The following is an 18,340-nucleotide window of genomic DNA, read 5'->3' as shown; positions in this document are numbered from 1 at the left end:
TCTACCTCCTACAGTACTTTTAGAGACTCCACCAGAAGGGCAGCATATTGAGAGCGAAGAGCTCTGTTTGGATGATATGGTACTAAAGCATCTTTGAGGTAGGATGGGGCCATGTAATTTATGACTTTGTAAGTCAGAAGTAGGATTTTAAATTAGATTATAAACTCGACAGGAGCCAGTGAAGAGACTTGAGCACTGGCGTAATGTGCTCTCTTCTTTTAGTTCCTGTTAGTGATCTTGCTGCTGCATTTTGAACCAGTGGAGCTTGTAGGACACACTGCGAGCAGGGAGTTATAGTAGTCTAATGCATGGATATGTTTTTCAGCCAGAATTCCAGAATGGAATGGATCGAGACATTGTTCTTGCCATGGTTTCTTATTCTTATTATTGTTTTGCATGGTAAAATTTTGCCACAACTCAGGCATTTTTGACCCTCTAACATTGATGAATGTCACACATGGGGTCATAGGTCACATGGGACATAGACGCGATCGGCTCGGCCCGAACTCCAATAAAATGGAGGTTGCGAGAATGGTTGTCGCAGCAGTGCCGACTAGTTAAAAAAAACAAAACCATGAAACTCTTAATCTTTGGACTAGGCACATGAAACTTGGGACAGTAATAGAGCTGCCTTTGACCTCTGACCTCTGACGAGTAAAACACACCTGGCAGCATCGCTCTATGATAAACAGGAAGTCAGCCATGTTGAATCAAAGCTTGACTTTTTTTTTTCAAAATCGTACTTGTCCTAGGTTTTTTGTCCGATCAAGCTCAAAACAACACCTTTTGCATCTAAAGAAAATGTAATAAAAATTCAAAAGAATGTTGATATTCTTTAAGGTCTCTGTGTAACACGCCCTCAAAAAAGGCTTAATTTTCTGTTTTTTCTAGGACAAGTCACGCCTTTTGGAAATGATCTACGGAGCTCATATTTCACTCACTAATGCGTTTTTATGGTCTGATTGGAAATAAATACCCAGTTAACAAATTTACTCTATAGCGCCCCCTACTCATTGTGTGAAAAACTCAACATTGTCTGATTTGTTTGAAACTCATGGTTTATATTCTCCTCGAGACGCCATGAAAAAAGTGCATTGCAGATGTAATGTATTTTCACAATTGGCCAGCAATGAATGCCTTTACTTCCTCTTCCGCTTTTATTTTGATGGGACATTTCCTCTTGTGCCGCATTAGAATTATTATTCTTTAGACTTAATTCTGTTGACTTTATTCTTTAAACTTTATTCTTTCTGCCACAACTCGGGTATTTTTGACCCCCTGAACATCAATGAAAAGTCACGGGTCACTGAGGCTCTCTCGCTTTCTCCCTGCTCAGGTCTGCGTTCAGCACAATCTTGCAATTTGTCAGGACAAACTACTATTTGAATCGCAAACTACGCAATCATCAACGGTGATTTACTGAGCTTCGTTTGGCATGCTGCAAAACGCAGCAGAAAACATGGACAGGCGGGAAGGCGGTCGCTCGGGAAGGCGGTCGCGTGGGAGGCAAGAGCTATCATCGCCGCTCCGCGGCTTTAATTTCTAATTGTAGCTGTATTGAGCAGATGGAAGTTGATTTATATGTGCTTTTAAGGTTTGGATGTTGTATCATAGACTTGGTAATTTGACTAAGGTTTTAAGTGATTTTGTCGCAATGTGCAAGACTACAGCCATTGTTACTGTATTTCTAGTTTTTACAACCTGCAGTAACTTATAATTACATGTTAGTAGGAATGATAAGTCGTAGTTGTTGTCATTTTAGTATCATAGTTGTAGTGAACATAAATCTAACCAGATTTCAACAATACTGATGTGGCTTGGATGTGGTGGACTTTTCCCCACTGTTTACTGTACTATGTTGTAAACTCTGTTTAAAAGTTCACTCCAAATTTCTAATTGTCTCCAGCGATAAACCAATCATCAAACTCTCGTCTCATTTTAATACTTGTTTTACAACCCAAACATAAACACTGAAACAATCTCAGTTTGGCTTGATTGCACATTAGCGTGAGATACAGAAGAATGCTGTTATGGCGATGAAGTACTCTGCAAAAATAAACAATGAAACTGTTCAAAGCCGCTCCGTTTGATGTTGTATTGTCGTGTTGCGTTTATGTGGATAATATCAGTGTCGGACGCTGGTGAACAAAGTGTTTCCATGTAAATCTATCTGTGAGTCTAATATTTCAAATTTGGAACATCGCAAACGTTTTATAAGAGTAACAAATCATGTATCCAGGTAAAAAACATGTAAAGGTTACCATTCCATCACTTTTATTATTTATAATCACTTTACTATTTCAATGCTACTGATTAGATGTTTAATAAAGGTCAACATAAAACATTTGTGCACGTTTATAGACTTGCTCATAAGTGGAAGCATTTCTGGAAAGTATTTTTTCAAGTATAAGTAAATTTACGTGGCTAAAAATGTAAGTAAATGTACTGTTTCCAAAGCTGCTAGTACAAGTTTAAAAATCTACTAAAAAGAAAGTGAATGCTGCACAAATATAATATCTAGCCTTGTTTAAAGTGACCCGAGTTCAGAATTTTAATCCTAATTTGAGTATACTTTACTAAGATAATTTAGCTTGAAATAAGAAGAAACTGAGAATGCACTAATTTAAAACACATTTAAACAAGTAAAATAATCTAGGTCCATAAAGTAAATGCATCTTAACTATTCAAAGTTATTGAAATTAAAATGAATGTCCCGAAGTCAAGTCATTTTAACTTGTGTAGATATAGTTTTGTTTGCAGTGCATCCCAAAAATCCACTTATTTACAGAAACTTATAAAGAGTTTTTGTAATAAATCCCATTTCACCCCTGAGATTATAGTCATATTTTGCAGTATTTGTTAGTATTCAAGTATAAGTATGAATGTGACGACAATTGTAACTTCATTTATCCCGTCATACACAGTGTTTCTCTTCATCTCTGAATGAATGCCTCATAAAAGCGGGCGATTCTTTATGCACTCTCCACCTCGTCCTGGGTTGATAAGGTTGTAAATAATAAAAACGGGCCTTGTCTTTCTCCCTCCTTCGCACTCTTTTTCTCACACACAAGAAGCAAACAAATGCACCTCTCAAAGCAACAAGTGCAGCCATTTGTCAAGACAGAGTACGAGAAGAAGGAGCCGGAGCTCTCATTACGTACAATTCAAATAGATGGATTAAAGATGAGGAAATTGTCCAAATAATAATCACAATCACCATCATCATTATCAGTCAATTTACAAATATCCTGAGGTGGAAGATGTACTCAAGTGCGTTACTTAAGTAAAAGTACAGTTACAAGGGCTAAACGTTAATCAAGTAAAAGCATTGAAGAAGTAGATAAACATTTTGGGCTTCACTACTTTCCACCTCTGCCATTTGTTTGTTTTTTAAATATGTATATTTTGCAATGGTAGTGACAAGTAAATGTAAGTAAATGTCAAGTAAGTGTCAAGTGTCAAGTAAGTGTCAAGTAAGTGTTAAGTAAGTGTCAAGTAAATGTAAGTACATAAACGTTCTTTTAAAAACGTATCATGTAGTTTCAAATCACAGGGTCCAAGTCAAGTACGAGTCGCTGGTCTTCGAGTCCAAGTCGAGTCCCAAGTCAAGCTCATTTTATCAAGTCTCAAGCGATCAAAAGTCTGACTCAAGTCCAAGCCACGACATGCAAGTCCACACCTCTGATATTTTGTATTTATTGGAAAGGGACAAGTATGCATTAAACACAATACAACATTTGTATTTCCAGGCTAATTTGCTTTATCCGATCGTAGAAGAGCTTTAACAAACAAACAAACAAACACATTCAACGTTTAGATCATCACATATGGTCTTTTAGTTGGATTTCTCTTTAAAAGCTGCTTAAGTTTTAGTTCAAACCCCCCAGTCCATGCCCAGTGTCTTCTCAGGACTAAAGGAGTTCCAGGTGTTAGCGCCTGGACAGAGAAAGCAAACTGCTCGAAGGATGTTTACCTCAGGGGCTTTTCACATTCCCATTTGCAGCTCCTCGTGTGATGGAGCCCACTGCCCCGAGTGATTTATGAGCTTACTGAGCACCCCTGAAGCTCCGCTGTGCAAACATTTATACATCCATTTAAAATTGCAAAACAGTTTCAAAGCAAAGAAAATAACAAAAGTAGCAATGGCTATTTTATATTAAAAATCCACTCATACATGTTTCAAATGAATACAATCTGATATTTCCAAAGATAGATATATCTTACGCTTATTTTTTCTAATTACTAGAAAAGCGTTTCATGAGGAAACATTTCAAATTCATTTTTCAAAGCTATTTTTACCGGTATTTAATGAATTAACTACGCCAATGTAAACATCATGAAGACAAAAGCTATGTTCAGGGCTCCTAATTTCCTGGCTCATCGCTGAAATACTTTCCCTCGGAGAGATTTATTAGTGGTTTTCCCGGGATTTAAAAAATGTCTTGGAAATGGCTCCAAATCAGCATTGTAATAATAATCCCCAATCAAAGGCACAGGAAGAGGCAGCGCTCGCAGCCGCACATAGATCAGCCTGTAATGAGGAGTCAGAGAACATTCAAACTGTAACGCGAGCTAACCGGACTAATGGACCAGCGCTACACCTCCATAATGACTAATAACTCTTTTACTTCTATAGATTCTATAGACTCTTGGTTGAACTTAAAGCGGATGAAACCTATTAGTTTCATGTAAAAAAAAAAAAGGTCAAATTTGTTTTGCCGTCACTGATGTTTTGAAAAAGCAGCTTGTAATGCCAGAATGAGACCGCTGTGCGCTGTCTGCATCCAATTATAGAGCCGTTTGTTGTTGTTGTTTGCTCTGGCCTCTGAAAGTTATGAAAGTGCTTTTAAACTGGCGGTGAATAGTAAAGATGCCGGAATACAATAGTTTAAAATGAAATAATTCAGTTTTTCCCCGTTTTTAAAGCGGTAAAAATCCGGGCCTTTAACACGTTTTGTCATGAAACTAATATTTTATAAAAAAATTCAAAAACAAAAATATGATATGCCAAACTAAAGATACTCGAGAGCATTTTTAAAGGCTGATAATCGAAATAATGCGTAATACGTAACCTTTATTTTTGTCTGCATATTTAAGTGTTTATACAGATTTTAGTCTCTACATTATGATAAATCCCCACCAACAGATTTGAATCAATAAGATACATTAAGGCTCTAGTCCCATAGAGCAGTGGTTCTCAACTCGGGGGTCAGGGCCCAGATTGAGTCGAGATCCACAGATGCTATGGGGGAAAATGTATTTAAATGTATGTAATAGTCTTAAACATGGCTTGACACCCTCTAAATTAGTAGCAAATGTAGATTGGCAATAGGCTGTGTTGGAAAAATATATTTGTCTTTTGTTAGTTTGTTTTACAGAAGAAGAGATATGAACCATAAACCAGGCCAACAAATCTGCAATCTGACCACATTACATCATAGAATACTGACCTTCTGCAGCTCGGTATTCAAATATACGGATTGCATAATGTCGTGATTTCATGTGACCTATTGTTGGCCAACCTATATTTTATTTTTTCATTTTTTGTGTGTGTGTTTGGAGATCAGGAATATTTTTGGTTGTTATTATGTAGCTACGACTGAAAATAGTTTGGAACAACAGCCAAAGAGAACTCCTTTATCTCTGTGTTCCAGTCGCAATGATATCATGCAAATTCCAACCCAGAATAATTGTTTAATTATATTTATACTTATTACAAAAATGTCTGTCTGGTTTAGATATTAGATTTGGGAAAGATATTTTTGAATACCCAAGTAGCTGCATAAATTATCTTATTTGCTCAATAACTCGTTTTCAATTTTCGATTCGTTTTCATTGAATCCAGTTATTTGAAATCTTATATTCCCGCTGCCATTTGTCATTTAAATATAAATTCCATGGTCAGAATTGCTCAACTTCGTGCTGCATGTTTGCATGTCCTCTCCGGTATATGTGCTTGCTCAAACCGACGGTGGGATTAATAAAGTCCATCCGCTTCGACTGAGAGCTCACACTTCACTGCGGTTGGTTTAATGCACCTGTCACTCAAGGCACGACCTCGGCTGACAAATAGGAGGAGATGGTGCAAAAAGCCTCTTGTGTTTAAGCAAAAAAAAATCTGCATTAAACACAAAATCCGCCCCGGTTGATACGTCACAATCATCACAACTCGATTGAAAACATCTCAAAGTAGACACTGCTTCATGACGCCATCGCACTTTACTTCCTCTCCAGCTTTAATGCATTGTAATTACATGCGGGCAGTTCAAAGAGGTATAAAAATAGCTCTTAAAAACATGTGGCGAGCTTCGGTGCGACTGGAGTGTCGGACGTTTTCTCAGCAGCTCCTATCTGCGCCTGCACATCTCGCCCGGAGGCAGGTATTAATTGAAGGGTCCTCATTATAATGGGTTCAAATTGTTAATCACACAGCCTTGTTAGCGCGCGGTCTAATTGTGATTACAGTTGCTCGTTAGCCGCTGCTTCTGCCATTAATTCAACATTGTGACCTGGTAATTACCGTAGGCCTGCATGTATGTGGGAAGTGCCACTGCAAGGCTACCAATTTGTGAGATTCAAAAGGAAGCCATTGTCATGGCAACAGTGCAATAAAATGACTGTCTATTTTTGAATTGTCTTGAATTCAGAAATGTTGTGAAATGAGTCGTTTTGACTAGATTTATTTTACTTACTGGGCCTTGATTTGACTTGTTTCAATATGTAACTTTTATGCCCGTCTCCAAAACGAAATTCAGCATTTTTGTTTATTTTTCTTCACTGTTAAATTTGTAGTTTTAACTTTATTATTTACATAGAAAGTCTAGATCCTTTGACTTGTTTTTATATATTGAAAATGTTTTAATAAAAATCTATTTATTTATTTTTTCAATCCCCCCAAGTTAAATGTGCATGATGTTACTTTATTTATTAGTATTAAAGATGTTTTCAATTAATTTGTTTATTTTTCTTTTCAGTGTTGATTTTGTAGTTGCATTTATTTCAGACATTTTAGACCTTTTGATTCCTTTGTTTTCAATACATTTTCAAAACAATGTAATATTTCTTAATAAGAAGATACATTGCAATAGATTTTTTTCCAAGTTAAAAGTGAAGTATGCAATGTTTCTGTTTGTCTCCAAAACAAGATCCAAGACATTTTCAATCTGTTATTTTTTTTTTTTTTTCAGTATTAATTTTGTAGTTTCAACATTTTACTTATTTCTTTAAGTAGAAATAAAGTATCTATTTTGACATTTTGCATTTTGCTTGAACAATGAAAAAGTATAAATATATTTTACGCAAACCTTTTTAAATTTTTACTTTGTGTTAATATTTTTTTCAGTGTAAGAGCGTTAGCATCCACTCTATTGTACAAAGATGTAAGCATCCCACACATTTTGCATTTTTATTTATTTGATTTTTTCAGATCAGAGCTTGTCCTTGTCATGCCTTTTCATCAAATACTCTTAATTAAAATTCACTTTGCTCCATGTGGGGGGGAAATCACTTCCAATGCCATTGCCTCCTGGCTCGAATAAATGCTTATTTCAAATAATTTGAATGGCTTTCCCGCTCATGAATGCTTCTCAAATGTGGGTTGTAATAGTAGCAAAGCCAAGCAAAGCGGCCCATTTGACAAAGAGCTCCTGCGTTGTGTTTTCAGTTATTATGTCGCACCGTGACCATTCAAGCCCAGTTTAGAAATATTATAAATGCATCGAATTTTAACACACTTTACTTGCCCCTCTCGTAACCCTTTGCACAAAACCAGTAGAGCTATTATCCCCATTTGTATTATTTAATTGTTTTATTTTTTCCATGAACTGTCTAGTAAAAGGCCTTTTCAAGCTCAGGAAAGCGTCTTTTACTCAACACTTTCTCCACATATTAACAAAGTAAAGCGGCTGTTTTAACTTTGCATTTCCTCTCTGCCAAAGCACCAAAGTATATTGATTTTATTTATGTAAGGTACATAACATTGAACATCTGACTGTAGTTACGTGCAGGACAGGAAAACTGGATAAGTTGCCATGTCCATTTTGAACCGATTGTCCAAAGTGCTTGTTGAAAAAAAACAAAAAACATTAGAGACGTGTTCGTACGTTTTTCTCACTAGTTTTAGATCAGCGGAGATGATCCCCCCCTCACTGCGGACTAGCACTCACGGTTGTGTTTCAATGCGCTACGTTAAGATTAAAGTTTTTTGTTTATTTGCTCTGCGGAGAACACATATCATGTGAACAACGCGCCTCTTGGCATGTCCAAAAGTCAAAATTATTGATGTTTGACAAACGTTTGGTTATGTGTAAGATTTTTATTTGTAATTTTAGCTGCAAAATGGGCGCTAATGCTAAATTACTAGTCGACCGTAAGCGTAGTGAGTGTCATGCTAGTGCAAACGATCAACAGCGTGTTAATGAAGCCGGAGAGTGACATTTAGAACCCAAATGAATCTGTACATTGCACTGATTTTGCACCGATTTCCTTTTAACCAGGTGCTTGGGTGTATAAACTGAATATCGCACTGTCAAACTGTCACACATGATCAAAGTTTCTTAAATAAAGGGAAACGCATGCTTTCTGGTCGTTCCGGTGCTCTTAACTCAATTGTTTTCGGAGAAATCCTGTTGAATTTACATGCACATGCTACATATTATTGATGACTTGCAAAATGTTCAAGTAGCCATTTTATAATATACGTTTTTTGTTATTATCATTTTATTGAACAGACAAATCCAGCTCAAGAACAGAAGAAAGCAGGAATCAAACCCCCAATTATTTTTTAACCATCATCTAAACAACCTGACCTTTGCCCCTTTTCAAATATGATTCCCACTTTCTAATTTTCACCAGAGTAAATAAGAGATGATTGTGAATAATGGGCCGTAATAGCGGCTGCAGCGGCTGACGAGTCGTGCGTTTGGGGTTCATACACAAAAACACGGAGCCAATGTCACTTTCCCTTATAATGAGTATAATGAGAATAATGGAGCTTTGTGGCCGCTGTCCCTCTGACGGTGCCACACGAGAGGTCCACAGTTCCACCTCTGAACAGGCCATTGTTTCAGCGCCTGGACACGTCTTGTTTATCACACGCTGCTGCCTTTGTTCGCTGATACCATTATGATGGAAATGAGAGATGATTTGGTGCTGTTGTGTTTTTTATGTAATTAGATTTGTCTAAAAGTAGGCACATGGGGATAAAAGATTCTAAGTTTGGGTCTAAACTGGCACATCTTAGTCATTCAAATCTTGCAAGTGAAATCAGGTAGAAATTCTCCACCACTGTTTGATATAATGAGTTTTATTGTCTTCAAACAGTTTGTAGCAGTCCAACCATGTTTCCAATGTTGCTAGCATCTGAATTATTCACTGCAATGAGTTTATTCACAACTTTCAGAGCCTAGAGCGTAGTTTTCTAACAACAACTAGCACGCTAACGCCGCACACAGAGGTCACATTTTGACCGAAATGTTTGTACTTTATTACATGAAAGAACTACAGCCCCTTTAAACAAACCTGTATGCTTGCAAAATGTTTTTTTTAGGAAAGTTTATATTCAAAGAAAATCCAAAATTGAGGTTGTAATGTCGATGTTTAATTATTATAGTTATTAAAAAAGAAAGAAAAATACAACTAAATAGATAACTTACTACCTAAGGTGTATCTATTTTATGTTCACCCAATGTATTTTTTTTCATTTAGGAATTAACTTTAAGTTCATTCAAAGCACAATTTTAAGTTCATCCAAGGCACATTTCGAATGTCAGATGATCTACTTCAAATATATACAATAATCTACTGTAAAGGAAAAAACATGAATTTAAATAGAGTCAACTTTTTCTTTTCTTCTTATGATTCAAGCGTTTTTGAGTTTGAGAATGTAGGTTGTAGTTTTCCATTTTGACGAGACTGAGGAGGCCAATGTTTCTGCTGCTGCGGTGAGGGCTGCAGCACATAATTGAAATGGCAGGATGATCTGAATGACTTGAGATTGTGTGAGAGACAAAGGTGGTGTGCTGTGACATATTTTGCGTACTGCAAGGATGTACTTTTTGAATGCTAAATCTTTGTGCTTGTTGTGTTTGGTTGCAGGCACTTCCTCTTTAAGACAGGCACCGGCACCACTCCGCTCTTCTCCACAGCCACGCCCGGATACACCATGGCCACCGGCTCGGTGTACTCGCCACCCACCAGGCCCCTGCCCAGGAACACGCTGTCCCGCTCCGCTTTCAAGTTCAAGAAGTCGTCCAAGTACTGCTCGTGGCGGTAAGGCACACGTGAAAATACTACCCGAGAGCGACACGTGTTTGTTTCATGGACAATGGCGTTACTGTTTGTTTGGAATACTTTTTGGCCAATATGTAGTGAAAATTTACTACAAACCCAATTTGATCTCAAACCTAATAGCAATGTAGTCTCGTTTTGTGCAGTTTCATTAATATTTTTTAGGCTAATCAGTTTATCTCTACTCCATCTTATCACTATCACAAATAATAGTACTACTACATAAAGGTCCAAAGCCATGTACATAAACCAAAGTGCTACAAAAAATACTTTAAAATGCTTCAACTGCAACTATAAATAACTACAAGAAGTCCTTTAAATACTGCTGATGAAAGTAAGATTTGTTGCATGTACACAAGTAAAAGTACTGCAATTATAGCTACTACTGCACAAGCCTTACAAGCCTTTATGAAACTATAACTAAGTATTCCAAGTACTTCTTTTGGAATTTTCACTTAACGTTTTTAAGGGCTATAGTATTATATTGTATTACACGCACTTAAAGTACTGTGCACTTCAAAATACCAAGTCTTAAGCAATATTATTTTTGGTGATATTTCTGATCAAGTAAAAGAGGACTTAGAGGTAATTATGTGTAAAGAAAAGTATTATCAGTATTTATAATTAGAGGTTCGATCATTACGTCTACGATAAATAGTTTTATGCATCAACAGTACCAGCCCCCCAAAAATCATGTTGGTTTTAGTCAATCCCTCAATAAACTAAAAGTGACTTAGTTTAATTTTCTGCTGCTAACAAACAAAAACACCAAGAGTTTGCAATTCTACACCTTCTCCTCGTTCCCTGCAGACGGATGAAGAAGTGAAGTGCGGTGGAAACAAATCGATTATCTAATTCCATAACCGAGCGTTTGTGCGACAGCTCGAACAGAGGCTGAGCAGATGAGACCAGGTCGTGGAGGAGGTTTCGGCTCGTAGTTTGTCACTCCACGTCACGTCAAAGACTTTTAACTCCACTCTCTGTGATCGCTCTCTCTGATCGCTCTACGTTCTCTGTGATCGCACTCCGTTTCCTGTTTCCTATTCATTATGGCCAGGACTATAAGCTTAGAAAACAGCATAAATGTGAATGTTTATGTATGAATATGATGACCGTAATAGACGAAAAACTAATTAAATCACCTTGTGTTTAATTAATGTTTAGAGAGTCAAAAAAGTTATTCATTTTGTGTACATTCTGCATCAACTGTGACTGGAATGACCCTAGTGTGATGTCACTTCCTGTCATTTTCTATAGATTTGTCACCTTTTCTCCACAAACTGACACTTGATTGGTGTAAAACTACAATGTATATTTACAACAGGTTTAAAAACGTCAAGTTAAGTCAAAATGAAGGCATAAAAACCGTCATATACACTTTAAGTACAAGAGTTGTGTGTGTGTAGTCCCTTGTAAATCTAAGAATGTAAGCGGATGAAATTAAATAATTAGAAAAATAAAGGAGCTGTGGACAATTTGGCCTTTTCCACATGAAATCCGAGCACTAACTGTAGATTGTATCATTGTTCAAACACTAAGCAGTGTGTGCACTTAAAATAAATGTATCTAACGTTGCTTCCGTAGAGCTCACGATAAGCCTGGAGGCATAACATCCCCAATTACGATGCAGATTTGAATTTAACATTGCATTTCTCAGATTTTTTCGCTCCACTACGATACATTTTCTTCTTTCAAAATCTGCCAAATTCACGCCACAGTCCCCTGCCTCCTTCTCTTTCTCTTTCCACTCGTCTCCTCTTATCTGTCCGACCTCTCTTTCCTATTTCCTATTCACCAAACCCACTAAACATCCCGGCAGCCATGCGCAAGGAGCCTGTCTCGGACTTCTCGCACTCCATTGATTTTAAGCAACCCCTTGACTTTTTTTTTCTTTTTTTCTTTCTTTCTTTTCCACTGGGCACATTTTGCAAAAACGACACCTCCAGCGCCCCTTAATTTCAAACCGCAGCAAACTTCTGGGTGTCTGAAAAGTATAGATTTTCTCCAAAGAAAAACAGCGACTTGGGTTTAATCGAACGTTGTGCCGGCCAGAGCTGAAGTGCCGTGAGCTGCAGAAAATTCCTCTTCTTTTTTTCTTCGTTTTTGATGAGGAATACGCTATGCAAAGATGCCTTTCATTTGACAGGCTCCAAAATGTATGTGATTTGATACTCAATTATAGCTCAAGTGGGCTCAGCGGAGAAATCCAATCTCGAGGGGTTTTTCGCCAAAAAAGAGATGCCAATTTGATTCACTGTTATTTTGTCTGCCTATGGCCATATGTTCAAGGCGCGTTTGCTAATATTAATAACGTGAAGCATCAATCTTGTGTGTGTTTTTTTAAGAAGTTGGCTTTTTTGTAGGAGATCAAATGTATTTTCAAAGTTTAATCTGACCTTTATGGAGGTAAATGGGGACATTTTCCCACATGTTTAGCCTGGTTCATGGTCAGAATGAACAAGATGGAGGAGGATTGGCTTACTTACTATAAATCGTTTTAGGTAAATGTATGGACACGAGCAAAACTAGAGCAAATTCTCTGTTTTCAATTTTCTTACACAGCAATAAGAATGTGATTACCGTATTTTCCGCACTATAGGACACACTGGATTATAAGGTGCACTGTCAATGATCATTTTTCATATATAAGGCGCACTGGACTATAAGGCGCATTAAGCAAAAAAAATCATGGAGCACATAAAATCGCTTTGAGATCAGTAAGCACAATCAGAATTAATCCATATTTAAAGCACACTGGATTATAAAGCGTCGTTTTTTGAGAAAATTAAAGGCTTTGAAGTGCGCCTTATAGTGCGGAAAATGCGGTATGTTAGTAATCGACTGGTGAGCAATTGTTTTTCCAATTAGTCATCCAATTAGAGTCAAGCGATTATTTTTATTGTACATCCAGACTTGAGACCAAATAAAGCTTGAAATATGGCAACTGAAGGCTTTTAACTAGAGATTATTTGATTTAATAATCTGTCAATTTTCATCTGTGTTTTTAAGTCCAAATGAGTCCAAATTAAATAGTTTTATTCAAATTTTAAAAGAAGCAATGAATTATGACTAGGGTTATTTTTAAAAGTGAAATAGTCCTGATCAGTTGATTAAGATGAATCAACAGCACCACAAAAAAGAGTATCTATTTGTGTCCTGCAACTTTTAAGATCATCAATGGTAGAAATGTCCATGAATGCAGAATACCAGCCACATCACCCCCAGTTTGCCCAAGGGCGACTCAATGGATGCTTTTACAGGGTAAAAAAATCAGATAACCCAATAATTAGATCGGATTTTGACACCTAAAAGAGAAATTGGATCATCAAAAATGCTTTGTGTCAGTTAATCAATGGATGTTTAGAGTCGGAAGATAAAGTACAATGGATTTTAAAATAATCTTTAACATTTTGTCACATTAGTTTGTACTTTTTTCATAATTTTTATTGTCAAACCCTGCATAGAAATCAGATCATCATCACATTTTGACTATTTAGCTCTCTATTTGACCACTACAAGACCACTACATTATTATTGTAATTCATGTTTTTATCATTATTATTATTTTATATAATTTTTCAAGTTTTTTAAGCAAAACATTTCAATGAACAAACACAACTCGGCCATAAAAACGTTATTTAGAGATAGCAATCCAGCAACGCGAGAGACAAGCCCTCTTCAAGTTTTAATTTACATTTAGTTTGCGTCCCGTTGATTAATGTGGTCGTAAAAGTAGCGGGAGGCCTGTAGTGCCATCTGTATTCCAACACACTGTGGGCCATTTGTATGTACAATAGACCGCTCGGCTTTAAATCACCGGCTCAACCATCGCCTCTGAATAATGCGCTTGTTACTATAGTCTGCGCTCTATTGAATGTAATGACCACACCAAGGTTAAAGAACTGTTTGCATTTTGCAGAACACATTCATACGTTCCAGTTTTGTGCAGAGAAAGGGATGCATGCAAATCTCACAGAACAATAGGAAAGTAATAATGGATCAACTTACAAGCTGAGGAGGCAGAAGAGCTTTCAACAATATTTAACATCAAATGTCAATATTTAACATCAAATGCCATTAAAGTGTACTTGACTGTTTTTCTAATTATGACTTAGTTTGGTGGAATAGAGCCTATGGTAAATATTGATCATAGTTTTACATCCGGTAAGTTCCAGTTTGTTAACAAATTTGGAAAAATAAGAGTTTAAAAATACAGGAAGTAGAGCTGAGTTCTAAATCAGAATCCCTCTGTGATGTCATCAATATGCGACGTGCTATTGAAAACACAGAGTCTGAATGGCCGCACTATTCCGCCGCACTATTCCCTGCATAAGGCACTATTCAGGGCTCACGCTTTTTGTAGTGGTGTCCGAATGTCCAGCAGGTGAAAAACTAGTGTACTCAAAATGTCCCTCAACGCACCTTGAAAAGTCGTGTGCAGCGATGGATCCGGAAAACAACACTGGACACAGACTGAATGAAGCAGAAGAGCTGTTTAAATGCACTAATGACTCGAAACAAATGAACAAAACAAAAATAAATAAACCGTTATGCAGCAAAGTTGCTAGCGTTAGCCGCTAACTTTAGCTTGAGTCACCATCACAGGCAAAGGGTTGAATAATCCAGTCCGTTTGTTATTTAATGTGACATCCATGACTTGTATGGTGATTATTAGTCCATAAATATGTGCGTTCCAGATGGATTCAACCAATATTTATTACATAAATCTATTTTTATTTGAGTCTTGCAGACTTTTTTTCACCCGGACACCAGAGTCACATGACCCACGGCGAGTAGTGAGCTGAGTGTCCGAATCGCTCTGTGATTGAGTGGACAATATGGTCTGCTGAGTAGTGCAGGACTATGCAGTGAATGAGGGGTCAGGGGTCAGAGTGGACTTTCAGACGGAGCCAAAGACAATTTACACTTTGCACTTTTCTGACAGTTTCAACGATCATTCAACAAAATAAAGGTGTAATATAGTAGTATTGTTCGATAAATCATAACTATTGTGAAATTTAGATGAAGTTTGGCTCTTATTTACAGTATAGTTGCTAGGTAACAGTTGTGGAATTACCTTTACCTATGTCATATTCTCTGCTCATGTCCATCCAATCAGGAAGAACAATTATAAAAATGGTCAAACTGGGGGAAAATACGCAACATGTTTAGTTAAATCTGAAGTAGGGTTGTAGTGAAAGTGGTCTAACCTGTCATATAGACTTTAGATAGAAGCAATGCAGTCAAAAAGGGCAAATTATGCTTTTGTATCTCTGACATATGTAGTTCTATGTATCATGTTTTTGTATGAATTAATTTGTATTTCATTTCTAAATGTGTTTTGTGTTTGTTGCAGTTGCACGGCTCTCAGCGCAGTGGGCCTGTCAGTCCTGCTCTCAGTCCTGCTCTGTTACTGCATAGGTAAGATCACTGTATTTACTCTGTTTCCACTCACAGTTAAAGCGCCCCCTACAGCTCGGATGACTCATTGAACTAAAAAGCAGTTTGGAGAAATATATATTTTGAATTTTGCGCAAATTTATACACATTTTATTCCAGAATAGCAATTTTTTTTTAGGTTTATAATTTATCTTCCTGTTTGTAATTGATGACGTCACACTAGGAAATTACGCAGCAAACACTGGGCAAAAACGGATTTAATGTCACTTCCTGTCATTTTCTATTGATTTATCAACATTTTATCCACAAATACCTGCTTGATTGGTGTAAAACTATAATTTATTTGTACAACAGGTATAATTTGAAAATCGTAAAAACCTGTCACACGCTTTTGAGCCTAGAAACACATATGAGCCGACTGAATTAACAAATTAACAGAACATAAGTACAACTCATTTTTAAATCGCTTTTTGCGTTCATGCGTTTTTTTTCCCTTGATTAAATCTTGGCATAAACAGCTTTCTAATTAAATTTCCTAAACATAAACAGTGCCATTTATCACAAAAAAGTCACATTTCTTCCTCCAACGACCGGAAAAGAAAAAGTAACAAAAATAAAGTAAGAATATGAAGCACAGCCCTACACTACGACACAATCAAAAAAATACAGAAAATCTTGATGAGGTACGCATATTTCTTGGCGTGACTGAAAAGCGTAATTGAAAACACACATATTGAACATTCCTCAAGACTTTCCTTCTTTCCTTCTCTCTGGGCGTATCTTCGGTGTGAGGTCGCACTTCTCCCACTGCACTTTGACAAATGAGACTTTAATTCGCTCTTTCCCCTGATGTTTCCTCTCTTAATCCGTCTGTTATCTCTGTCCTCTTCATCTCCTCCATTCTGTGTGTCTCTCTCTCCCTTTACCTTCTCTCTTTACCCTCTTTCGCTCTCTCTCTCCCTCCTCTTACTCTCTTCTCCATCTCTCTCACTCTGTCTTCCCCCTCTCACTCCCTTTACTTAGTCCCTCTCTCTCCTGCATGCTCTCTCTCCCTCTACTTACTCTCTCTCCTCTCTCTCTCTCTCTCTCTCCCTCAACTTACTCCCTATCCCTCGCTCTCCCTCCCCCTCTCTCCTTATCGCCTTATCGCGCTCTCTTCCTCTCTCCCCCTCTCTACTCACTCTCTCCCCCTCTCTCTCTTTCTACCTCTACTCTCTCCCTCCCTCCCCCTTTCTACCTCTACTCTCTCTCCTCCTCCCTCCTCCTCTCTCCATTTCTACCTCTACTCTCTCTCCTCCACCCTCCTCCTCTCTCCCTTTTATCTCTTCTCTCTTTCTTGCTCCCTCTCTCCCTCCCTGCCCCTCTCTCTCCCTTGCTACCTCTTCTCTCTCTTCTTCTCCCTCCATCTCTCTGTGCCTTTCTACCTCTACCCTCTCTCCCCCTATCTACCTCTACCCTCTCTCTCTCCCTCCGTCCTTCCCCCTCTCCTCTCCCTTTCTACCGCTACCCTCTCACCCTCCCCTCCCCCCTCTCTACCCCTACTATCTCTCTTCATCTCTACCCCTTTCTCCCTCCCTACCCCCCTCTCTCCCTTTCTACCTCTTCTCTCTCTTCTTCTCCCTCCCTCCACCTCTCTGTGCCTTTCTACCGCTACTCTCTCTCTCTCTCTCTTCCTCGCTCCCCCCTCTCTCCCTTCCTACCGCTACCCTCTCTGACTCCCCCCTCTCTCCTCTGGCGCTGCGCTGGTTTCCTCCGTGTGTTTTGAGCCCATCAGATAAACAGTGAGCCGGTGTTGTTTGTCCCCCCAGGGCAGCTCCTCTGTTTCAAACTGTGGCTGTGTGAAAGGTGACGGCCGGGCGAGATCCCAGCTACATTTTATGCTCAATTTTCATCCAGTCCAACATGCTTTTTCTATTAAGATGTAATACTCTTTTGGCAGAAGAGACTTCGCTCTGGAGACAGGTTTGGGCGTTATATAGCCGTTCTTTGATGGGACATCTATACTGCTTTGTTATACTCCGATGGTGCACTGTAAAACTGCAGAACAACAGCTGCTCTCTGCTGACATACATTTAGCCAAACCTCACGACACAACAACCTGTCATTTGCAAACTAAAATAATCCTTCTAATTTATTGCAGACAAGATAAACCAAATGGTGTGAATATCAATAGAGATCTGAGAATGGAAGCAAGTTTCCCATTTATTTTTCCCACTTTCTGTTTCATGCGCTAATCCTGGTAACCAATTATCACTAAACCATCATTTCATCAAAAATCGTGTTTCTGAAATATAAACCGTAATTAATCTTATTCAAACATTTTGCCACATTTTCATTGAAATGTATTGCACTGAAAACAATTGTGAGAAACTTTAATTAAAATTAATTCAATATACCTTTACGCATGAAGTCCTATTGGGATTCATTGAGAGACAAAATAACAAATTAATTTTTTTGAAAAGTCTAGTGGGAAATTTACTTTTGAAACCAGGAAAATGGACAATAATACCTCTATTAAAAACCCATACAGACAATAATAACACAAGCAGTTGATTTTAAAGCTTTATTCACAGCCTGCGTCTCATGAAGTATTGGTATACCCACATAAATACCTATATACAGCATTCCACGGTGTATAATGACTTTACCTCTT

At 37.8% G+C, this 18,340-nt stretch overlaps 1 protein-coding gene across 9 annotated transcripts in view; it reads left to right on the top strand.

The window, feature by feature from the left end:
* LOC140377613 (teneurin-3) overlaps positions 1–18,340 on the top strand; it is a 470,016-nt gene that overhangs the window by 245,917 nt on the left and 205,759 nt on the right. For all 9 annotated transcript variants that reach the window (XM_072463087.1, XM_072463086.1, XM_072463085.1 and 6 more), the window contains 2 exons: positions 10,096–10,269; positions 15,644–15,708. In XM_072463087.1, the coding sequence (XP_072319188.1) occupies positions 10,096–10,269; positions 15,644–15,708 (239 nt within the window). The remainder of the gene's footprint in view (positions 1–10,095; positions 10,270–15,643; positions 15,709–18,340) is intronic.

Source organism: Eucyclogobius newberryi, unplaced genomic scaffold, assembly GCF_026437365.1.
Source record: "Eucyclogobius newberryi isolate DKJ021-1_F unplaced genomic scaffold, fEucNew1.0.hap1 SCAF_4, whole genome shotgun sequence".
Classification (NCBI taxonomy): domain Eukaryota; kingdom Metazoa; phylum Chordata; class Actinopteri; order Gobiiformes; family Gobiidae; genus Eucyclogobius; species Eucyclogobius newberryi.
The sequence above is the reverse complement of the archived record's forward strand: the minus strand, read 5'-3'. Positions and strand labels throughout refer to the sequence as shown.